General features: G+C 35.4%; 1 protein-coding gene across 16 annotated transcripts in view; it reads left to right on the top strand.

Annotated features, from left to right (window-relative positions):
* PLEKHA5 (pleckstrin homology domain containing A5) overlaps window positions 1–21,053 on the top strand; it is a 169,445-nt gene that overhangs the window by 120,071 nt on the left and 28,321 nt on the right. For 8 of the 16 annotated variants that reach the window (XM_080603624.1, XM_080603616.1, XM_080603622.1 and 5 more), the window contains 5 exons: window positions 2,143–2,610; window positions 6,859–7,327; window positions 8,924–9,007; window positions 11,665–11,784; window positions 12,462–12,515. In XM_080603624.1, the coding sequence (XP_080459750.1) occupies window positions 2,143–2,610; window positions 6,859–7,327; window positions 8,924–9,007; window positions 11,665–11,784; window positions 12,462–12,515 (1,195 nt within the window). Of the gene's footprint in view, window positions 1–2,142; window positions 2,611–6,858; window positions 7,328–8,923; window positions 9,008–11,664; window positions 11,785–12,461; window positions 12,516–18,750; window positions 18,832–21,053 lie in introns of all 16 variants that reach the window. The other 8 variants (XM_080603621.1, XM_080603626.1, XM_080603631.1 and 5 more) reach the window with 3 other exon arrangements.

Raw genomic sequence — 21,053 nt, forward strand, 5'->3', positions numbered from 1 at the left:
GTTCTTCATATATCCTTAAGGAGGAACCTCGTCAGAAATGTTTGGGTCTTGGCAATACTCTAAAGTTTATTGGAAAAAAAAAATAAAGAACTAAACACTTTTAAAGCACAGCAGGAGATTAGCTTAGTATTTCTTTGCTGATACTTAGAAACTATAGAAAATACGGTTTGGGTATACATCTTCGTAAGGGTTTTTTTCCTCTAAAAGCTATTGTTGGCTGAAATTTTAGCCTCCCCTTTCTGCTATGAAAAAGCATCAGATGTGTCTAGCCTTTTCATTTAATAATGTTATTCAAGAAAAAAATGGTGTTTAAAAATAATGCTGATACAAGTAGCCGGAGATATATGTTTTAGATCATTGATGTGAATATTTTTATTTGCAATACACTTGGTGTGTACACACTTTTGTGTCAGCAGCTCAGGAATAATCATTGGAAGAAAATAAAGGAAAAAGACTGTTTTGAGCTGCTCACATTAATAGAACTAATTTCATAGGACTTTCATACTGTAGTGAAGTATCCAGGAGACATTGGGATCATCACAGCTGTGTCAGAAATGCACAAAAAATCACATCTCATATGCACATATGAAGTATCACAGTATGAAATGCACACAAAGTACATGTGCATTTCATAGTAACTCATGTACCATACGCAGCAGACATTGGTGTCTTGCTGTTTCTTTGAAATGGTGTAGTTATCAAGATGAGTTCTTGATTCCCTTCATATCACCAAGAATTCATAGCAAGAGTACGCTGATAATGGGAGATGCACCTAAAGTTAAGCATCCAACTTCGTTAACAGCGGATAACATAAGGACCTTACAGTCTTAAGTCCTTTATACATTTACTAGGGTTCTGTCTCAAGTAGTTGGCTTGTTGGCAGTTCACTTCCCCAACACATTTTTTAAGCCACGTAGACTTGTTATACATTTTGGCCTTATGTTCAAGACTGCGTAAGCAAAAATGCTTACTGTTACGATTGTACTTAACTGGAACTAGAGCACTTTTCAGTGGAGTGGTCATTCATTTGCTATTGGTCAATTAAATATATGTGTTGGCCTCTCTGCAAATGGATTAGGCACTTGAACTGGACAAAACTGTGAAGATGAATAATGTTGCCAAAACATGCAGTCTGAAAGATTAGTTTGACATCATCTTAAAATAGCTTTGTTCTTAGTTTCATTTTATAAAGAGATATACGTTTAAAACGTTTTTTTCTTCGTCCTTCATCCCATACCCAAAAATGTTGATCGATATGTTTCAGCTTTTTTGTTTTTTTCTGGTAAGCTGAAATAAAAAAATGTCACTATCAGAGCTGGATGTTAAGATCATGTCCTTGTGCTGAAAAAGGTGCAGTTTCTCGACATTTTCAAACTTTCAGACAGTTAATAGAATTATATGCATTGGCTACTTGTGTAAGTACTGTAAAGCAGTAGCTGTTTAAAAATACCGTTGTTTTTGTGGTGCAGTTCCCTTAGTCAGCAGCTATCTTCTCCCCTAAAATTAGGGAAGCCACAGTTATTTTCCTTAAAATGTATGACAGCCGAAGTGATAGCATACCAGAGAAACCTAATTGATGTGAGTGACCATGAAAAGTTGTTTGTTTTCTTTAAAGGATCTCATTATATGTTAAATTCAGTGGTATTGTGAATCACAAGCTAGTCAACGGCGTGATCTGCTACCATTTTTAAAGATAGACTTAAAAATAGTCTGAATTTAAGGCTGTTGACGTCTGGAAGCTTTGGCTCTGGAATAACTACTGAGTATTTTTACTGTTTAAATGTCTAGCCCTCTGGGAATTTAACATCTACTTTTCAGACTCTTCCTTTATTTCCTCTTGTTTAGTGCACGTTTTGTGAAGGGGCATTAATATAAAGCTGGCTTTAGAAAGCCTATGTTACAAATGTTTTTAAAACAGCAAAGACAGAGAAGCTGGGAGTTGGGGGGAAGGACGTTACTGTTGATGATTGGGAAAATACGTCCTGGATTTTTCTCTCAAAGACAAGATACTAGTTTAAAATATCTGGATAGTGACAACCAGAAAAACCCTGGTATACAGGAAAGGGATTCACTTATTAATATTATTTTTTTTTAATGAATGTTTTGTTGATATTATAGCATGTCATATATTCTCCTTTGTAGAGTTGAGAAGTTAACCACTGAAAATACACCACCTCGAGAGGGCAATAATGTTTCAAACCATCGGGTGCTAATTAAGCCAGAGGCACAGAATAACCAGAAAAACAAAGAAGCAAACAAAAATGAAGAGAAGAAAGCTTTGGAGGCTGAAAAATACGGATTTCAGAAAGTTGGGCAAGATAAACCATTGACAAAAATTAACAGTGTAAAACTAAATCCTTTGGGATCAGAATACAGGACTCTACCCATAAGCACAGTTCAGGCTGGACACTTTAGACCAGTTCATTTAAATGGGTCTGAGAATAAAGCCATTGGTGTTGTCCTGGCAGATGCTGGAGATGGAGGTCAGCACAATGCAATTCAGTCACATATGGAGTCTGAACGAGTTATACAGAGAACTAATTCAATGCTGCAGTTGGAACAGTGGATTAAAATACAAAGAGGAAAAGGGCAAGAGGAAGAAGCAAGAGGGTAAGTGCTATGTGTTTGGTTTTTTTTAAACTAGACTTCCTACCAAATAATATTTAAACTGGCTAGTTACGTTATGTTTCAGTCCCTATTATGTAAATAAATAAATTGTTGTTCTCTCTAAGAAGGACCTGGGTGCCTACTCAGAACAGATTTCTTGTTTGTCTTTTATTAACATTGAAATATTATTAAGTTAAACTATTAATAATAAGCTATTAAACTATTAATAAAAAATACAAATGGCCAGATAACCCTTTGGGGTGTTAGAAATATCTCTGTCCGACCAAAGAGAAATTGTAAAAAAAAAAAATATTTTTCCTTCTTAAAGTCTGTTCTTGAAAGTGGCCTGTCTACAGTGTTTTTATTTACAAATTCTTGTACTAATATTTATCTGAAAATCTTAAAAAATATATTCTATGCATTTTTTAAACTTTAAACAAGTTTTAATCAGAGAGGGGCAGAAGCTTTATGTAGGAGTAAGTCATAGAAGTCTAACTTGATGCTTAGCAATTTGTTTCTTGTGAAATTAAATATCTTCCAGTTTTAATATTGAGCTCCAATGCTTATTCTTGAACATTTAAAATTACGTGTGAGTGACTGACGATATTGAATTTTGTGCTGATAGCAATTTCTCTCTGACAGAAGTACAGGGACGCTGCTTTGTGGCTGGCTTACAAGCAAGCAGCTCTAGACATAAAGTATAAAAAAAACATAATGCTACATTAGATTAGAAATAATGGGGATGGTATCACAGCAGATATTTCGAAGAGCTGGAAACTACAGCTTAAAATGGAACCAAGTTCAGAAAATCTGTTTTCCTCAAACGTCAAAATATGGGGGCTGTTTTTTTTTCCAGTTTTTGCAAAACGGCAAAAATGTTACATTAGTTTGACCTACACTTGCCAAAATTGGTTCAAACTTTCCCCATTGCATTTACTCTGTCATTAAATAAAATTAGGAATTGTTAATGTGTTGTTTCATGAAGTACTCAACATAAGTAGTTTGATGAGGTTTGAAATTTGCACTACAGAGAGTGACTTGCACAACCTGGCATTTATTTCTTATGCATGTTTGTATAATTAGAACTGAGAAAGTTCTATGATGCAATTAGATTTTTTTAAATTGGACTTTAAAACTTGCATCTGAACTGTAGAGATTTGAGTATCTGTGCCATTTTTCCGTTGTGAGCAACCATAAAACCCTAAAAGTGATTTCATTGTACTGGGAAGTACTGTTAACAATATGCTACTAATTAGCAATATTTTAGTCTTGATTATAGAGAAAGAATTGACCTTGTGCTGTCTTTTTTACTTTTGTGTGGAATTGGCCTTGAATAATTACCGGGATGCTTAGTGGTGTGTTCAAAACGTGCGGCTTTTTTTGGTTTTGTTTTTGTCAGATTCTGTCTGGAGGCAGAAATTTAAGTACAACTGAGGTTGGTGATTGAGGGTAGAAAGAAGCTCCAGTTTATATTAAAGTTTGGGGTGGGGGAATAGTTAGGCTGTGGTAAGACCTGTTAAACTCATTACTTTGTTTTTTGAGAAAAGTAGTCGTCACTTTATGGGGTGAAGTTGCTGACTTGCAACAAAAATGCTTTCTACCTTTCTACTGCATCTCTACATTCAGAGAAATCATGAAGGACCAAGCTGAATCTGTGTGGAACAATAAAAATTAGGACTTTAAGAGTACTAAAGTGTTAGCAAAAAGAGGTTCAATTAAATAATTATGTATGAAATAAGAGCTGATAGCTATCCTCAGTCTGGAATGAAGAGGGTTCACTGTAAAACTACTAATTTTTCAGAAGAATAAGCTGTCTACTTCGTAGTTTGATTGCCTCAGAAATTAATGGGATTGATGGTAACATGTTTTAATTCTTGAAGTTATCTGCCACTTCCATGGATCTAGACATAGTTTTGAAAGAGAACCGATACTTTAAGGAGGACAAACCCTGTATGTTTTATTAAAGACAAAATCATTCTACTTAGTATCATTTTATTGAATGAATTTTGCACAAGCCTGTCATGAATAAATATCCTGGTTTCAGCTAGGATAGAGTTAATTTTCTTCCACCGAAAAAAAAACACCTTTGGTGAAAAGTGAGTGGTCTTTCTGAAAAGTGAAAAATACAGGGGAGGGGTTGCATGGTATCATGTGTGTTGTTTTGTTGTTGCTAATCCAGGGTGTAACCTCCATCTCCTCACCTTGCCCATGTAAGCCTCATCCTAAGTAGTAAATGCCTGCTGTACAGCACCATATTTTCGTCTTCGCTTGGTCACCCTTTTCGTGATTTACACGTGGAGGTTGAGTACTCTGTGGCAGTTGGTATTTACATTTTTTAGGATGAAGGAATATTTTGAGGCTTTGATCTGAAGGTATTCATAACCTTGAATACTAAGCCCCCAGGGCCATAGCAGCAGTCCCTTTCCCAAATTGTCCAGCTTGCGCTTCTGAAAGAGTTTTTAAAGAGTCTGTGCACTCATGTGGAAGCCCTTTTTTTTATGTATGGGAACACATATAGTGAGCTATTTATGATGGTGTTTGCAGAAATATTTTGCAACCTCATGGTCTGCATGACTGCCTGATTGACTCTGGTAGTCATTTTGCATGCCAGGCAGTTGCAAGCTGTAATACTCTCCAGTTTTGGATTTGACTGGAAGGATGTTTCTGCAAGTATCTAGAGGACATTGGTGAATCAATTGGTTTTGTTTGTTTGTTTGTTTTTTGTATCAAACAACGTAAACCAAGGTTAATATTGAGGTGGTTGGACTTCTTACAGTTTTTTTTTGTTTGCCAATAAATGATTGATATGTCACCTTCCTAAATGTTCGAGAATACACATAATTAATTGCATGCACACTTTAAATTGCAGTCTTTGTGTATTAAGAACTTTGGGCAGGTTTTCTTCAAGCTGTCTGGGATATTTAAAGAATCCAGCAGGATTACAGTGCCCTTAATAAAATAGAAGAGGAGCTTCACTGACTGAAGCATATCTAGCTTACTGGCCATCTGCATGAAAGTATCGGACTTGGCCACACCCGTTTGTGAACAGCTAAAATTGTATTTTGAAAGTTTGAAATTGAACTTAGAAGTATCTTGGTTGCTTTTTTCTAGTACGGAGATGGAGAAAAGCCCTTATCATTAATAATACATTGCATGAAGAAATTTAGAGGCATTTAGGTAGGTTTTGCAACAAAAGAGAAGGATTGAGAATCCATTTTTCCTTTTATGTAAATTTTCTGTGGTAATAGAAAGCTGTCCAACCTACAGAATGGAGATAATACTTCAGTAATTCTTGGAAAGCTTCAGAAACTGTAGCAGACTTTGTATGTAAAGCTTTTTGTATCAGTTTTCATCAACAAAATGATACAGGTGATTATAAATATTCAATTTAGTTATTTTCAATGAAAAGTGTTTTTTTTACAATCATCAATTTCCTTAAGTTATTTCATAAGTACCTAACATACATAATGTTGTTTTATCTTGCCTTTTGCCCTACATCATTTCTTTAATGTGTTTGTGGCACAGAAGTCACGCAGAACTGACTTCAGATCCTGTTGCCTTGTGGTACCAGGGTTTCAGTTTGAAGTAGGCTTGCCAGGGTGTAGCTGGAAGCTGCTGCCCTCTGATGGCTGCATCATGTCCAATCTGAGATCATTTCATTGTCTTTGGGCAAGTATCTGTCATAGATGCAATCAGCAGAAAATGGCTTTAAGTTGGACTTATCAGAATTTTAGATAAGGATTGAATTAATCCTTATTTGTGTTTATGACCTCAGTTCTGTCCTCTGACAATTACTGCTATTTTCTCTTACTGTGCTGTTAAAAATGCATATTTAACTTTCTTAGATAAGAAACAGGAAACTTTCTCACTTTTGAAGAAGTGAACATTTAAGAGGGGCTTATATTTGGAACAGTACAGAAATTATAAGCATAAAAAATATTGGACCTGTCTAGCATATAGAACAGATTTGATCTATAATTGTCATCACTAGACTATTAAACTGGTAAAAAGATGAAATTTGAATTAAGTAGTTAAGTGTTTCATCAGAGATAGGATCCAGTTTCAGCTGCTACAGTGCATTCAATCAAGATAGGTGATTCTTTAATCATCTTGATTTTTTGCATGTTTTTAAAATGACACTTGCAGTACTCAAAAAAGGTAATAGCTAGATAAACCTAATCTATATTGAATAAATTGATATTGCCATAATATTAATGCTGTCCACTAATAAAAAGAAAATTTGTGTTTCAGCATAATCTCCTATCAGACGTTACCAAGGAATATGCCAAGCCATCGACCTCAAGTTTTACCCCGGTACCCAGAAGGCTACAGAACACTGCCACGAAACAGCAAAGCAAGACCAGAAAGCATCTGTAGTGTAACACCTTCAACTTACGACAGAACCATGGGAGCAGTAACAGCCGAGGAAAAACGAAGGTCGATGCGTGACGACACAATGTGGCAGCTCTATGAGTGGCAGCAACGCCAGTTTTACAATAAGCAAACAACTCTTACTAGACACAGTACTTTAAGTAGCCCAAAAACTATGATTAATATTTCTGATCAGACAATGCATTCAATTCCCACCTCACCTTCTCATGGTTCAATAGCTGGTTTCCAAGGATATTCCCCACAGCGCACCTACAGGTCAGAAGTGTCTTCACCGGTGCAAAGAGGAGATGTCACTATTGATCGAAGACATAGGGTGCATCATACTAAGGTAAAATACTTATTTTAATAGTCAAACATCTTTACAAGGATTTCTATTAGAAAGTGTACAGTTACTCTAGAGCTCATGTTGAACTGTCATATTTGATTGCAATGAAGATTAAATTGCATTGCTGTTTTCATGGAGAAAGGTTTGATTTAAAAAAGCACTTAAAAATCTAATGGTTATAAAAAAAAAAACAATAATAATAATTTTTCAAAATGCTGGGCAAGGCATGTCCTAATATTACTGTCTGTGATATTATACTTCTCTAAAAGGAAGAAAAGAAGACAGTAGGTGAATTATTCAGAGTAGTTTGTTCTGAATATAATACATTTTTTGTATGTACAGACATCTTTCTTCCTTCTAGCTTCTCTAATTGGAACTCCAAGAGGACTGAAAGTCCCATATTTCTTTCCGTATATTACTAGTCTATTCTTCAGCCACAACTTTGGCTGCCTTGGGTTCCAATGGAAAACTGAGTGTAAGAGTTTCTTTTGATGCCTTGGAGTTCTTAGGGAAATCACTAACGAGGATGAGACCATTTGCATAAAACCTTAGCCCCTGACTAGCATAACTTGGCTAGTCTTCATCAGTGGAAGAGAGACTAAAAATTGTAAACCTGAGTGCTGATGTCTGTGGCTCTGCCCTATCTGTCATGCTTGTGTTATGCATGTTTTTAAAGAGACTGGAGTTCATTACAAAAGAATTGTTCTTTAAGTTGAATATAAAATTAGAATTTGGTTTCCTAGAGTTGCCTGTGTAAAATGCTCCTGAAACTTTTTCCTAAATCTTTAGCTCAGGTGTCCTTATAGTTTGGAGTGTCTCCTGATGCAGGCAAAATATCTTTAACTTCATTTTAAAGCAGTTTAAACATCTTACAGTTATTTATTGTCTTCTTTTTGAAAAATTTTTAGTTCCGTATAAACAGAGAAGTCTTTTTGTTTTGGCATCCTTTAAATCTCAACTGCACTGGAAATTTAGCAATCAATTCTTCTCGCAAATCTGAGAAATATCACTATGATCAGTGATGCAGAGTATGTGCTTATTTGTCATTTCAGCCATGTTTTGCTTTCTGATATTTTTTACCATCTGTAATGCTTCCTATTAGTATTTCATTTCATACTTAGCATCTTTTACGCGAGACTCCTGTTTTCCTTCATTTTTTCATGCCCTTCAGTTGTTTGTATTTTTTTAGTTACATAACTAACCTTTCCCATTAACTTAAAAACACTAACTTGTTTTTTAAGAGGTAGGTGATTAGGAGACTGTTTAAAATCAGTAGAATAAACTTAATGTTTAAACCACCTCACCTATGTAAAGATCTTAGGTTTCATCATTGAAAGCAGCTTTCAATGATAAGTGAAAAACTAAAATTGCTGTTGTTTATGTGGGCTACAACTATGAGATAGCTGTTAACAATATATGAACAACGAAATCAGGTATTTCTAAAATGTAGAGGTAGCCTACTGAAGTGTCGTAGATGGTAGGTCAGGAGAGAGCATGAAGTCATGAGCATGAAGTTGGCTTAATTTTTTTTTCGCATTGAATAGTTGCTCAGTCTCTAGATAACTATGGATCATACTGTGCAATTTTGTTTTTGTACAGCATGTCTTTGTGCCTGACAGAAGGTCAATGCCAGCAGGTCTGAGCTTACAGCCTGTTACTCCTCAGAGCCTCCAAGGCAAAACAGTGAGTTGTATTTTTATTTGGTACATCATTTTTATCTTCTTTCTTTAGTTAAAGAATAATTCTTTAAGTATAAAGAGGCAACACTGAAATCTTAGTCTATTCAGAGTTTACATTAAATGAAACCTTTATTTTAATTGGTGAGAATTTTTTTTTAAAGCAAGTAAAGAAGTTCTTTGTGTTTAAGTTGAATTCTGAGAATATTCTGTAGTCACTAAGTCCAGATTTTCTTTCAGAAATAAGGATTTCTTTAATCATCTTTGATCTATTCCACCCTCTCCCAGGAATTTCAGTGATGTATCACAGAATACTTACTTCTCCAATACTTACTAAGAAAATTCTAGAAACAAAATTTACTGTTTTGGGGAGATCTTAAGGATACTAAAACGGCATTTGGTAAAATGGTGCTCTTTCGAACACCTCCCATTTTTCTGTGATAGACTTGGAACTCTCATTGAAAGTATTTCATCAACATAATGTTGGTGAATACAATCCATCTCCCTCCCTAACTGAAACAAGACTCTTGACTAAAAGCAAAGAAACTGTCCTAAATTTATTTGATTTCTTTAACTGTGTTTATCTCTCTTCTGTAATCTTTGAGGCAGTTATGAATAGAGACTACAGACTGTGAATCATACTGTGGGCAACAGTTCCCCAGTTAATCCTTCCCCAGTTTAAACCTCCTGTTTCTTGCACTTCCCAGCATGAATCTCTGGCATCTTTAGCAACTTACGGGATAGCCTTTGGCAGCTGGTGCCTTATCTCTGCGCCTTATTTTTCGCAGACATTTGTTTGGGTTCATGGTCACATCAGCTCTCCTGGGCTGTGCTACTGGAGTTGGGGTGATAAGCAGGGTGTAGGGGGCAAGGAGGTCCAAGCTTCTGCCTGTAGAAACCAGAAGTGCACAAGCATTACAGGGGACAGAAGGAGGACAATCTGCAGGTAGCTCTTTAAACAAAAATCTGTTATGTTTGTTGCAAGAGTCCCAAGAGTTATATCAAAACTACAGCACTTACAGAAAGGTCAAAATTGTTTGCAATACTTTGAATGTCTAGGGAAGAGTAGGACTCTTCTATGAGAAGAAAAATGCTTGTAAACATTGTATTTAAGTAGCATCAACTAGTTGATTCTTAATGTGCTAAAACTGGGATTTGGCCATATGAAGAAAAGTTTTGATCTTGAAAAAAATATGATTCATTATTCCTTTTGTTCAAAGACGCTACTTCCACTTCTCTTGTTTCCAAGCATAAGTTTTCTTGGGCTTTGAAAAAAAATGTTAATTTTCAGACTGAAAGCATTGTCACTTATTTTTGGAGAGAACTTGAAAGTATCTTGTATAACAGTCTAGATTTTTATGCATTGTTTCTGAAATCAAATATTTAAAATCCAGGTATTGAAAGGGTAATGTAAGAGCAAGATTGGCCACTGGACAATTTGGCTCTGGTGTTGTTTTTCCTTCTAAGCAAATGGTTTTGACAACTGAAGCTATGTGGAAATCCCTTGCTCCCTCTCGTGGGCTACTTAGGTACAAGCTCACAACAGTGCTATGCTTATTCTAAGACATTTTTCTTCTGTATTCTAAAAAACTGGCATTTGGTTTTCAGTAATTTAACACCTTGTTCTCTGGAGCCATTTTATTCTCTGCTTTGGGGAAATTCCGTGACTGTGGCAGAGAACAAGCAGCTGTTTTTTGTTGTTTTTTTTTAAGCTCACAGAACTCGTAAGTAAATCAAAATGTTGGATTAATATTTAACCTATTATAAGATTCACTTCTGAAGAAGTGTAAGAAACAGAAGCAAACAGGAACATAACAAAAATACTTGTGATGTTAATAATGTTTCATTTTCTTTGAAGTGTTGCTAATAGAAGTGGTTCCCAGGAGTGGTTCAGGTAGATTTTTCCAAATTGACCTAAGCTTTGTAGAATTACCTAGGGAATTAAAAAAAAAAAAAAAAGTTTGTGTGTAACTCTATTCATGTAATCTTGGGCTTAAAATACTGTTCTTTATCCCTTCTTAAGGCTGTATTGTACCTCTTAGACATAAAAGTTAATGCCTCAGACCTGTGGAAGGAGGGACTGAATTTTTTTTTGCCCTGCTAGTTCAGTTTTATTTTTGTTAAAGATGCTTGTTTCTGACATAGTTCAGTTACCTCATGTTTTTTTTTTTTGTTTTGTTTTGTTTTGTTTTTACTCTTAATCTTGATGCAGAAATTTAGAGAACTATTTTAGAAACCTAAATTTTCTGAGGGCACTTTTTGATTTTTCCCCAAGGTTGTCTGTGTACAGTTAATGATATCCTAAGGGTTGGAATTAATTCCCCTTCACTTAAGTCAACATCTTCAATTTGATATGCATGTCAGAAAAAGTTTGAGGGCTAAACAGACTTTCTCCTGCAAAATCCCCACTTATTTTGTCCTTTATTCAGAATGTTCTGATATTTACGGCATTTGAAGTGTTAATTGCTTTGAGTAGTTATAACTTAACCCTTTGTTATATATTTGAAAACAGTCAATTTGGGAAAAATGGTATATCTTTTGTTGTATCGCTATAAAAAGGTTTTGTGAGAAAGATTCTAAGAAGCCTTATATTAGTTAAGTGTTGTTTAGGATACCAATTAACCTTTTTTCTACTCTTTGGCTTCTCACACTGCACTCCTTCAGCCAGAGGAGCTCACGCTGCTGCTAATAAAGCTGAGACGGCAGCAAGCTGAACTGAGTAGTATCCGGGAACACACACTAGCACAGCTCATGCAACTAAAACTTGAGGCCAGCAGCCCGAAGGTCAGCTATAAAGCAATGTGTGTCATGTACCATTCTCGCTGTTAGTTATTCATTAATCAGTTTGCATTGTACCCTGAGTGCAAAACTCTTGGACTACTGTGGGTGTAGAATAGTGTACGGTTGTTTCTTTGTGTATGTGATGTTCTGCTATTAACCCTTGGAGGTTTTAGCTCATAGCTTTTTGATATTAGCTGAGTTAAAATGACATAGGAATATTTTAAATGTATTGTAGTTTAGTTTAAAGTTACGGGCTTTTAACTGATTGCTGTTATAAACAAAGATAGCAGTGAAAGATCGTGATATTAATTTCATTGTTTATATTGCCTTGTATCAGATATAATCTTAATGAATTCTGTACAAAAATCAGGATATGTTTAAAACAGATTTATCAAAGGGTTGTCTGTGTAGTTAAGTAGGCATTTCACGTGAGCATACTATATTTTATGTGTAAAACCAAAATCTAATGTAGTAGTTAGTTCATAGTCTGATTCATGGCAAACTTTCATTTCTTCTGTTTTGGGGTCAAAACTTTTTAATAGATCATTTAAAAAAAAAAACACATTGTATTTCTACGTAAAACAGATCACTATCTAGTTTACATCTTTTAAAACTCTTTTCATGCGTTCTGCACCTTCTGTCCCTTCCCTTCCTTTTTCCCTCTGACTGCTGCCTGCTAGAGTGAGATTCTTTCGCATCACCTTCAAAGGAATGCCATATATTTGGATCATCAGGTGGGATTTGCAGTTTTCTTGTGTGTTTACATTTCTTAATGCTTTTTGCCTGCTCCTGTCAAGCTGAAAATATTTGGGGAGAATGATTTTTAGTGCTTTTTATGAAGTTGGATATTTAATACATGATGATTTTAGGTAGCACAAAGTATCTTAATTTATTACAGACTTGGCACATGATGGAAAAAGTAAATTCAAACTAAACTTTTCCAAGTACAGTAGCCATTCTCCACTTAATTTTTCTGTTCTTCATATCCTTCCTGTAATTACACTAACTGTAGCATTTTACCACTGTTACAAAGTGGTACTATATTTCCAAGCTCATATGATACACATACAGTTTACAGAAAATCAGTGCTTCTGATTATTTTGGTTTCTAAATTCAGAATAATTAAATGTTTCCACAGGACATAAAATGAAAGGGAAGTCAAACATGTAGAAAGTTTTTAAATAAATCTTAGCGTGGCTAATGGCTTTTTCTCCTTTTACTCAGTTATTTCTTAAAGATTTATATAAGATCTTACTTTTTTATAAATCCTGCTAACTTTTGGTCTGAGGATATAATTCTGTCTTCGCCAACTTACTTTATTGCCAAGGGAACAGTTATGATACCACGTTTTTTGTCTTCGTGGCATGATCAAACGGGACTGTCTTTGAGAAGTTTTTAAATGGTGAATTTTCAATAGCACGTATAAAAGACAATCATAAGAGCTGCAGGACTGCAGGAGGCCTAAAAGTAGGGAAAACTGCCCTTCCTAATTGCTAAATTAGACTGATATATTTCATCCAACTCAAATATTTCCAGTTCATGATGTTTTCAAATAAGGGAATAATTCCATATTCAAAAATGTGGTTCTTGCCAAGGAACAACAAGTCCATGTGAAATGTGAAACTGTTCCATGCTGCTACTTGATTAGCAAGGCTTGTCAGTGTAATAGACAGGATAAAGAGGGGAGAATGGCCTTTGTATAATGTGCAAAGTGGTGCAAAGGATTTCCTTTTAACTTGCATCAGATTAAATGTAATGTGATAAACTTATTAATTGAATTAATAAGTTTAATTAATTTAGGGAAGTGCCTAAATCTTATGAACATGTCATAATTGCCTCTACAAAAGATGCAAGAAGTTACTGCACTTCTTGCAGTAAGAAACCGTTATCAAGTCTAAAATATATTAATAATAAAATCATGGAAGAGCAGGTTGGAATATTTGTCCTAGTTTCTCATCAATTTTTCTTCTTTCCCTTATTTTAGTATAATACTGCCATCAACTTGTATTGAATAAGTCTCCTGAGACTCTTCTTACTTTGAGTACCCCTGCTTCTAGGGGTAGTGTCTCACTTATATCTTTTTACTAGTTTGTCCTTTATCATTTTTCCTTTATGTTGCAAAGAAAAGACCTAAATTTCTCTTAGTCTGAAGCCTTTCATCCTAATTGTCCACATCTGTAACCAAATTGCATAATCACTTACCCTCTGAATTTTAAATGCACAATGTATTTAAACTAGGTGTTTCCACTTGATTCATATTTAATCTCTGAAAATAAATAGTATCAAAAATTCCTTTTTTCCAAATGCTTTTTCAGAGCATTTGATGGAATTCCAGTCCTGTTATCTTCAGCTCTCACATTTTAGTCACAAAGAACACAACACTGTGCATCACAATAATTAGCAAGTTTTTGCTGAGGTTGCACAGAGGACTTTTCAGACAGGCAAAAATGCATGTGTAGAAGTTGGTTTCTACACTGTTGCAGTGAGTTGTTTTCCACTGGTTAGGTGGCTTTCTTATCAAGACTCAAGAATATCCCATAGCATTTTATAAGTTTTGCTTTTTTCTATAGCTGTTTCCTTTTGAGATGCTTGGAAATTCTTGTGTTACGCTTTTCAGCATTTATGTATTTTTCTTTCAGAATTGTTGTTGTTGTTGTTGGAGTTTAGGGATGGGGGGAAGATTGGATATATGTGCATCAGTCTCTTCAGCCATATGGTTTCTTTGATGTCTCACAGCTAAAAGAATTATTGTTCAGCATCCTTTTTTCAAATGGAGTTTTGAATCACTCTGCTGGCTTAAGCTTCCTAGAGAGGCTGGAGAGAGTTTGATGTGCCTTTTAGGAAGCAGTTCGTTGGATGTGGCTAGTAAGGCCAGGCAATGGTGATATGACTGCCAACATGGGACATGTTGTGAGGACAAATAAAATCTCAGTCTTCTGCCATATAACATTTTAAGGGATCACTTACTGTGCATTGCTAAATCCAAGACAGCCTTCTCCTTAATGCATTTTTTTGAATGAATTTTTACCCAGTAAGTAGTAACAGCTTACAGCAGTAATAGAAAGTAGAAATGTATTTTTCAGATAATTGCTTGACATACTGTTTTTTCTCATTTGTAAATACAGCTATGGCAGGAGATCCCACTTGAATCTCTGTCACTACAGAGAATTCCAGCAAAAACTGGTCTTTGAGCACACTTTTGAATTTTATATTAATAATAAAACTTTTATTTGGCTGAAAAATCCTCTTCTAATGAACTCAGGCTATCTCAAATTCTCTGTGCATGTTGTCGTAGTGATCTCAGCCTATCCCAGGCTGGTTTATCTCATTAATAAGCACTGCTACATTTTTTTTTTTAGTATTTGTTGAAATGGCTATTTATGTGTATTGTTTAGGTGTTAAATTGTTTGTATATTTATTTCACTTTTTCTGGTACCTTCACTTTTTGGTTTCTTTTAGTTTCCAAGGAGTGTGTAAAAAAATAAACAGAACTTGAACAAGAAGTTGTCAAATAAAGGAGTGAAGGTCCAATAGCCAGCATCCCTACTGTCTCGATGTTTTGCTCCTGTTTCCTCCTCTTCACTGCCTTCTTTCTGGGATGGTGAAGGTGGTTCTGGAAAAAGGTCGTAAATTAGAGGAGGACAGAACAGAACAATGTGTGTTTGGATAGAGTTGGCACATATCTTGTATTGTACCTGATTTCTTGTTTCAGCCTCAAGTTCTGTGTTCTATATTAGCAGCACTTTGTGTTACTACTACTCTTTATTGTGTTTTTCAAGTTACCTGGAAAGGGTAGCGAGGTGACCCTGCTGCCACTCTTGTTCTTTCTGCTCCTTCTTTTTTTGCTTTCTCCTTTCTAGAGGAACAAGACAGGCCCAAGGACTGAGGCTGTGCTGGGTGAAAAAAAAAGACTGCACAGAGGCAGCATTGCTGGAAAAGAACGCAGGAAGGAAAACTGCTTTATCCTTCTTTGTTTTGGACAGAGAAGTAAAGAGCAGAGGCAAGGCAGGAGAAAAGTTTGGGCTGGTCCTGTTACAGCTACTTTAACCTTCAGGAAGCTTGAGAAGAAACAGATAAAACTGCCAAGCTGAGTGCAGTCTGATGTCACTTATAGCATAAGGTGTTATCTCGTCACAGAGGTCAGCTGTCCCGGTACGGAGTTGCTGTTCTAGCCGATGGATGCCACCAGAACAGTACAGACTGAAATGTCGTCTGTCCTAGGGCGTTACCAGGTGCAGCAGAGAGTTTAGGGAGAGGCAGGAAGAAAAAAGTAGTCAATAGCTTGGGTTTACAGTTTAAAATGCAAAGTACCCAGTCAGATGCTATCTCATCAGTAATGGAGCTGTTCAGGTATATCACAGGTCAAGGAGGTGTTTTTCAGCATTTCCAACTGGGAAAGGCTTTTATATCCTACATTAGTAAAGAGAAAAGCAAAGGTAGTGTCTGGGGAGAAACAGTTATTTACTAGAATGACTGAGTGAGAAAACTAAGACTGCTGGATTATATTTGGTTTTGTTGCTGTGTGGCATCAGGCAGCTTACGCTTTGGTTTGCTTATGCGTAAAGAAAATCTTAATTCCAATTTGTAGAGATTTTTGTGACATCTATAATTGGAGAGACAACAAATGTATTACAGGATTTAAGAGGTCCCCTTTATTGTACACAAGTTTGAGAAACAAAATAGATTCTTTTTAAGTGAGAGAAAATTGGCCGATTTCTGTTATGAACAAGCATTTTTCCTTGACCTATGTAGAAGTTTATTCAAAGTGAATAGTATCCTGCTTCTGTTTGACAGTAGCCTCGTGGTAATGCTTTAAGAGCACAAAAGAGGTGTTCTCTTTACCTGAGAGCATTGCCACTGTATCCAGCAGCACTACATTTTGCGCAGTTAGTTCTTCAGTGCACATCACCTTGTGTGTGCTAGCTTTAGTTAACAGATTTGTGATAGATACATACTCTCTCACAAATGTCTCAATAGTTAAACGTCTGACTTTTTTTTGGAAGCATTGATTTCCTAAAGGGGAAAAAAGTTGGATATTTTTGACTGCTATGAAGATACTTCGGCTTTACTTTATCAATCTGCTTTTTGATCTCTGTTCTTAAGGAACTGGAACTTTTCTGGAAATAACCGGTGTCTTCAGACAGTGTTAAATAAGCATGCTTAAGTGCCAGTGGTAGTAAAAATACTGGAGAAGGTCATATAAGATGAAGCTGGAGCTGGCTGGAGGACAAAACATTATTTCAGAACAATTTTAGAGCAAACACTTTTCATTTTTTTCGCATGTAGTTGAAAAAAATCTTAACAGTTCCATAGAAATTATTTTTGGCACTGTCTGTTATCAGTCAAAGGAAAAATATTGTTTAAAAAAAAAAAAGGTTGAACAGGCTTAAGCTCTTGAAATCCTCCTAATAAAAATCCTTGCAAACCAGCATACTGCAAATAAAACATTTCAGCCAGCAATTTTAATTTTTACAAATATTTCAGTTGTTTGTAGTTCGTTAGCTTGGCTTTGGACCTTACTATTGATATATCTTTTGGTATCACCAAATGCACCCACTTTCTGGACAAAATTTTAATGTAAAGGAGAACAACTTCTTGTATCAGTTCTAGTTTTGTTTATGTAGTGCTGTAGAAGGTGAAGCAAATGGAAGGAGTTGTTTGCTTTTTTTTTCCTGCCTTACACAAACAGAGCATCATGAACTTGCCTTCTTAAGATAATTGTCCTTTTTGAGCAATTAACCTACCACCTGATCATACTAAGTTTAAACAAAACAAACAAAAAAAAAACCAACAACAACAAAAAGAAGTCCTTGTATCTGAGACAATAAAAATGTTTCCTATAAGGAGAAAAAAATATTTCTCCAAATGTACAACTTAGGTGTTTTTTGATTTTGTTTTTGTAAATAACTAAAAAAATTAGATAGAGGCAAGAAATTCTGAAAGGCATCAAAAACTCTGGCTTTCTGTAGCATTTTCAATCTGAGAAACTAAACATTGCAAAGCAAATTTATGGTGTGTGTATACACACATAAAAGCAGAGTGAAAGATCATAAATATCCGTACACACACATACAACACTCTTCTTTCCTGCATAACCATACTTGAAGCAGTTACTGTTAAAGAGGTCCTGAAGTGCCTAACAAAAATAGTAGGGGGATAATGTTTTTAAGTTACTTTGCAGTTTTGGAGATGAAAACTAAGTTTTCTTAATTTTTCACTTGGTGTTAAGAAAGGTCTATTTTTAAAATGAAAAATCCAGTGCTAGTATGTTTCGCATACTCTTCTGAAATCCTAAATGTAAGCAGTTTTTACTGTAGTAACCACTGGACCTGTTTTTTCCATTTGCACATGTGGCAATAAATACAAGTTACTTTAAATGATGTCTGACCAGCTCAGAAATGTAACCTCAAAGTAGCTGCACAGCCATATGTGAGTGTGGATAAATGCAAAGACTAATGATTCAAAGTTCCTAAGTATATGAAACAGTGCAGTATATAAAGGCATTTTGTGATACATGAACATAAGCCTAAACCTTTCTTCAGTATTCCAAGAGGATGCTTACATCTTTTTAATGTACATTGAGTTATTAAAACTATAATTTAAATGATTTTTTGATAAAGGTTTGATTGTTCTTATTGAATAATCCAATAATACTTTTCATTTACGTATCTGGAAAAGCCAGGCTTATTTTAAGCATTTTTATTTTTAAAAAAGGAGAGGTTTGGTCAATGAGTATTTCATTGGTTTGAGCATTTTTATGTGGTTTTGCTGCATTTGTTTGCTGTCATTGAACTTGTCAGATGTTTGATATTACTGGATGATGGAATATATAAAAAGCATGGGATAAAATGTAATCTACTGCATTATTAGAAAAAATTAAAGTAGAGGCTATATTTTACAGTGTCGTCTTTCAAATCTAGCCATGCTGTAAACTGATGTTTGCTGTATGCTCCTCCTGATTTGAAATAGATGAAAGAGAATGAACCTTTAATCACCATGGTTCACACTATGATTGAGAACTCGGCGCTAAGACCGCAACTGTACCAGCAAGTAAGGTCTTGGATAGTGAATGAAATTGCTTTATCATCTGCGAAAATTTTTCTTAGTGACAGTTTTGGTTGTTCCTCAGATTTATTCATAACATCAGTGTTTCTCTTATTTGCTTTGGAAAACCACAAGTCATCCATGCTTTATAAAATGCTGCAATATCGTTAGCATGGCTTTTGCTGCGTTTTTGTTGTTAAGTATTAAATGTACCCCTTTGAATAACTGTCTGGACTATTTAATTAGTTGGTTGTCTTATGCAGGTGTCCAGTAAATTCATAAAACTTCCAATAAGCTTCCAACATCTGTCTTAGCATGATCCTATGCTGTTAGTGTTCAAAGGTGCTTCTTTATTTTGACCACTACAAAAGCATGTGAGTGGTGTTTACCTGGTCATTTCTGGCAATTTTGTTTCATTCTAGGAAGTGGATTTACAGGTTTTTGTTTGCACCTTACAAGCCTTTAGCTACCGAAGAAAGGATCAAAATTACTTTGATCTGGGGACTGTAAATCCAAAAGGCAGTGTCTGTTAATAAAGTCACAGCAGTCTTAACAGTGCACACTTACAGAGTATCTAGTGATGCTTGTAAATGGTAAGATGGAAGAAGAATCAGAAATGTGAATGGAAATATTGTCCAAGAATTGAAACCTGCATTAACTTATGAGCATGGCCAATACATATCCATTGGCACTGCAGTGTTTTAGGCTTACTGGGGCCTAGCTCAGTGGCTCCTGTCATATTAGAGAATGTTTTAGAAGTATCTAGCCACAACTGCAATGAAGATATTCTTCTTACTTAAATGCTGGTGCTGTTTTGCAGCAGATGAAGTGTGCAATTCTGGCTGCCAGTCAGAAGGGAGTACCTGAGCAGCTCTCTTAAGCTCACATTTTTGTCCTTGTGAGCCAAAAATGAAAAAAAATTGTAAATAAAGGTGCAAAAAACAGCTGGAGTTTAATTTCGTGGATGGTCTTTTTTTGGAAGTCCACTCCACATTGTAGGTTTGCTTGAGATTCAAAAAAAAAAAATGCTAGAAACTTCTCAGCTTTCCAAAGGAATAAAGGAATTTGCTTTGAGTGCCTTTGATTTCAGAATCATCCAATTCCTGCTCCCATGTACAAAACAGGTGCTTTAACATAGAACCTGAAGGAACCATTTGGAGAGGAATGGGTGAAGTAAGGTGCCCTCAAATCCTAAATGAAGGCAGTTTTGTTATTTTTTAAAGAAGCCTCGCTGTTGTAAACTTTTTTTTAAAGAAAATCAAGTTTCTGTTTTAGAGTATGTCAGAGGAATAAGTCAACATACTTCTAATGAACAGAGGTGCTTTGGATGTGTCAGGGTAAAACTTGAAATGTTATTCAAGATGCACTGGAGGTATAGCATTGTCTGGTCTGGTCTGCCCAGCTACTTAGACTTAGGAATACCACTAAAATTCAGAATGCTGTCTTGATGAAGCTGTGCTGCAAAGGTATTCCCACAAAGTACTGCCTTCACCTTGAAGACATAGCCACTCTTTCATATTTGATGCTGAATAAGCACCTTTTTTGACATTCTTGTCAGAGAAATGGTGAGTCTAATGGGTCACAAAGATTGAGTAACCTTTTGTCACTAGAGATGTGGTCTCTTCAGGTAAGAGCTCTAGCGATATGTTGGCAGGCTTGTGCAGAAGAACCCATGTGTTGGAGAACACCAAGAAAGATCTTCTGCTTTTACAGACAAAGCAGACAGTTTCCTATACAAAATATTGCATAAACTGACTTCCTGGAAAGGATTAAAGTATACATAAAACTTCACTGCTTAAGTGGTCTTCTAAATTTGTGTAATGCAAAGTTAGCACAATTAAAATGCTGGTAGCCTATTTTAAAGATTAAGTAACATAAGTTTTTATTTGAATAACGTAAATTGTTTTCACCAGTTGTGTCTGCCATTGAAGTTTAAAAGAAGTATCAACAATTGGGAGAACCCTCTGTTTAAGTGATATAAATCTGTTTTCTTGTCAAGTTGAACTAGTTTTTGCTGCGTAGAACCATTCCTGCAGGTACAGAAAGGATCTTCCTTTGCTTAAGTCTATTCAGTTCAATTTTATGACTTCATTCAGAGTTAAGTAAAGGAAAGCAAGAAAACTTGTATTTAATTAGAAATTAATGTCTTGTGACCTGTTTGCGTGCAACAATCAGTGGTTCTTTAGTAAAATAGTTAGAAATCATACTACTCCAAATGTCTTATTTAA

Source organism: Anser brachyrhynchus (genome assembly GCF_964034855.1).
Source record: "Anser brachyrhynchus genome assembly, chromosome: 1".
Taxonomy (NCBI): domain Eukaryota; kingdom Metazoa; phylum Chordata; class Aves; order Anseriformes; family Anatidae; genus Anser; species Anser brachyrhynchus.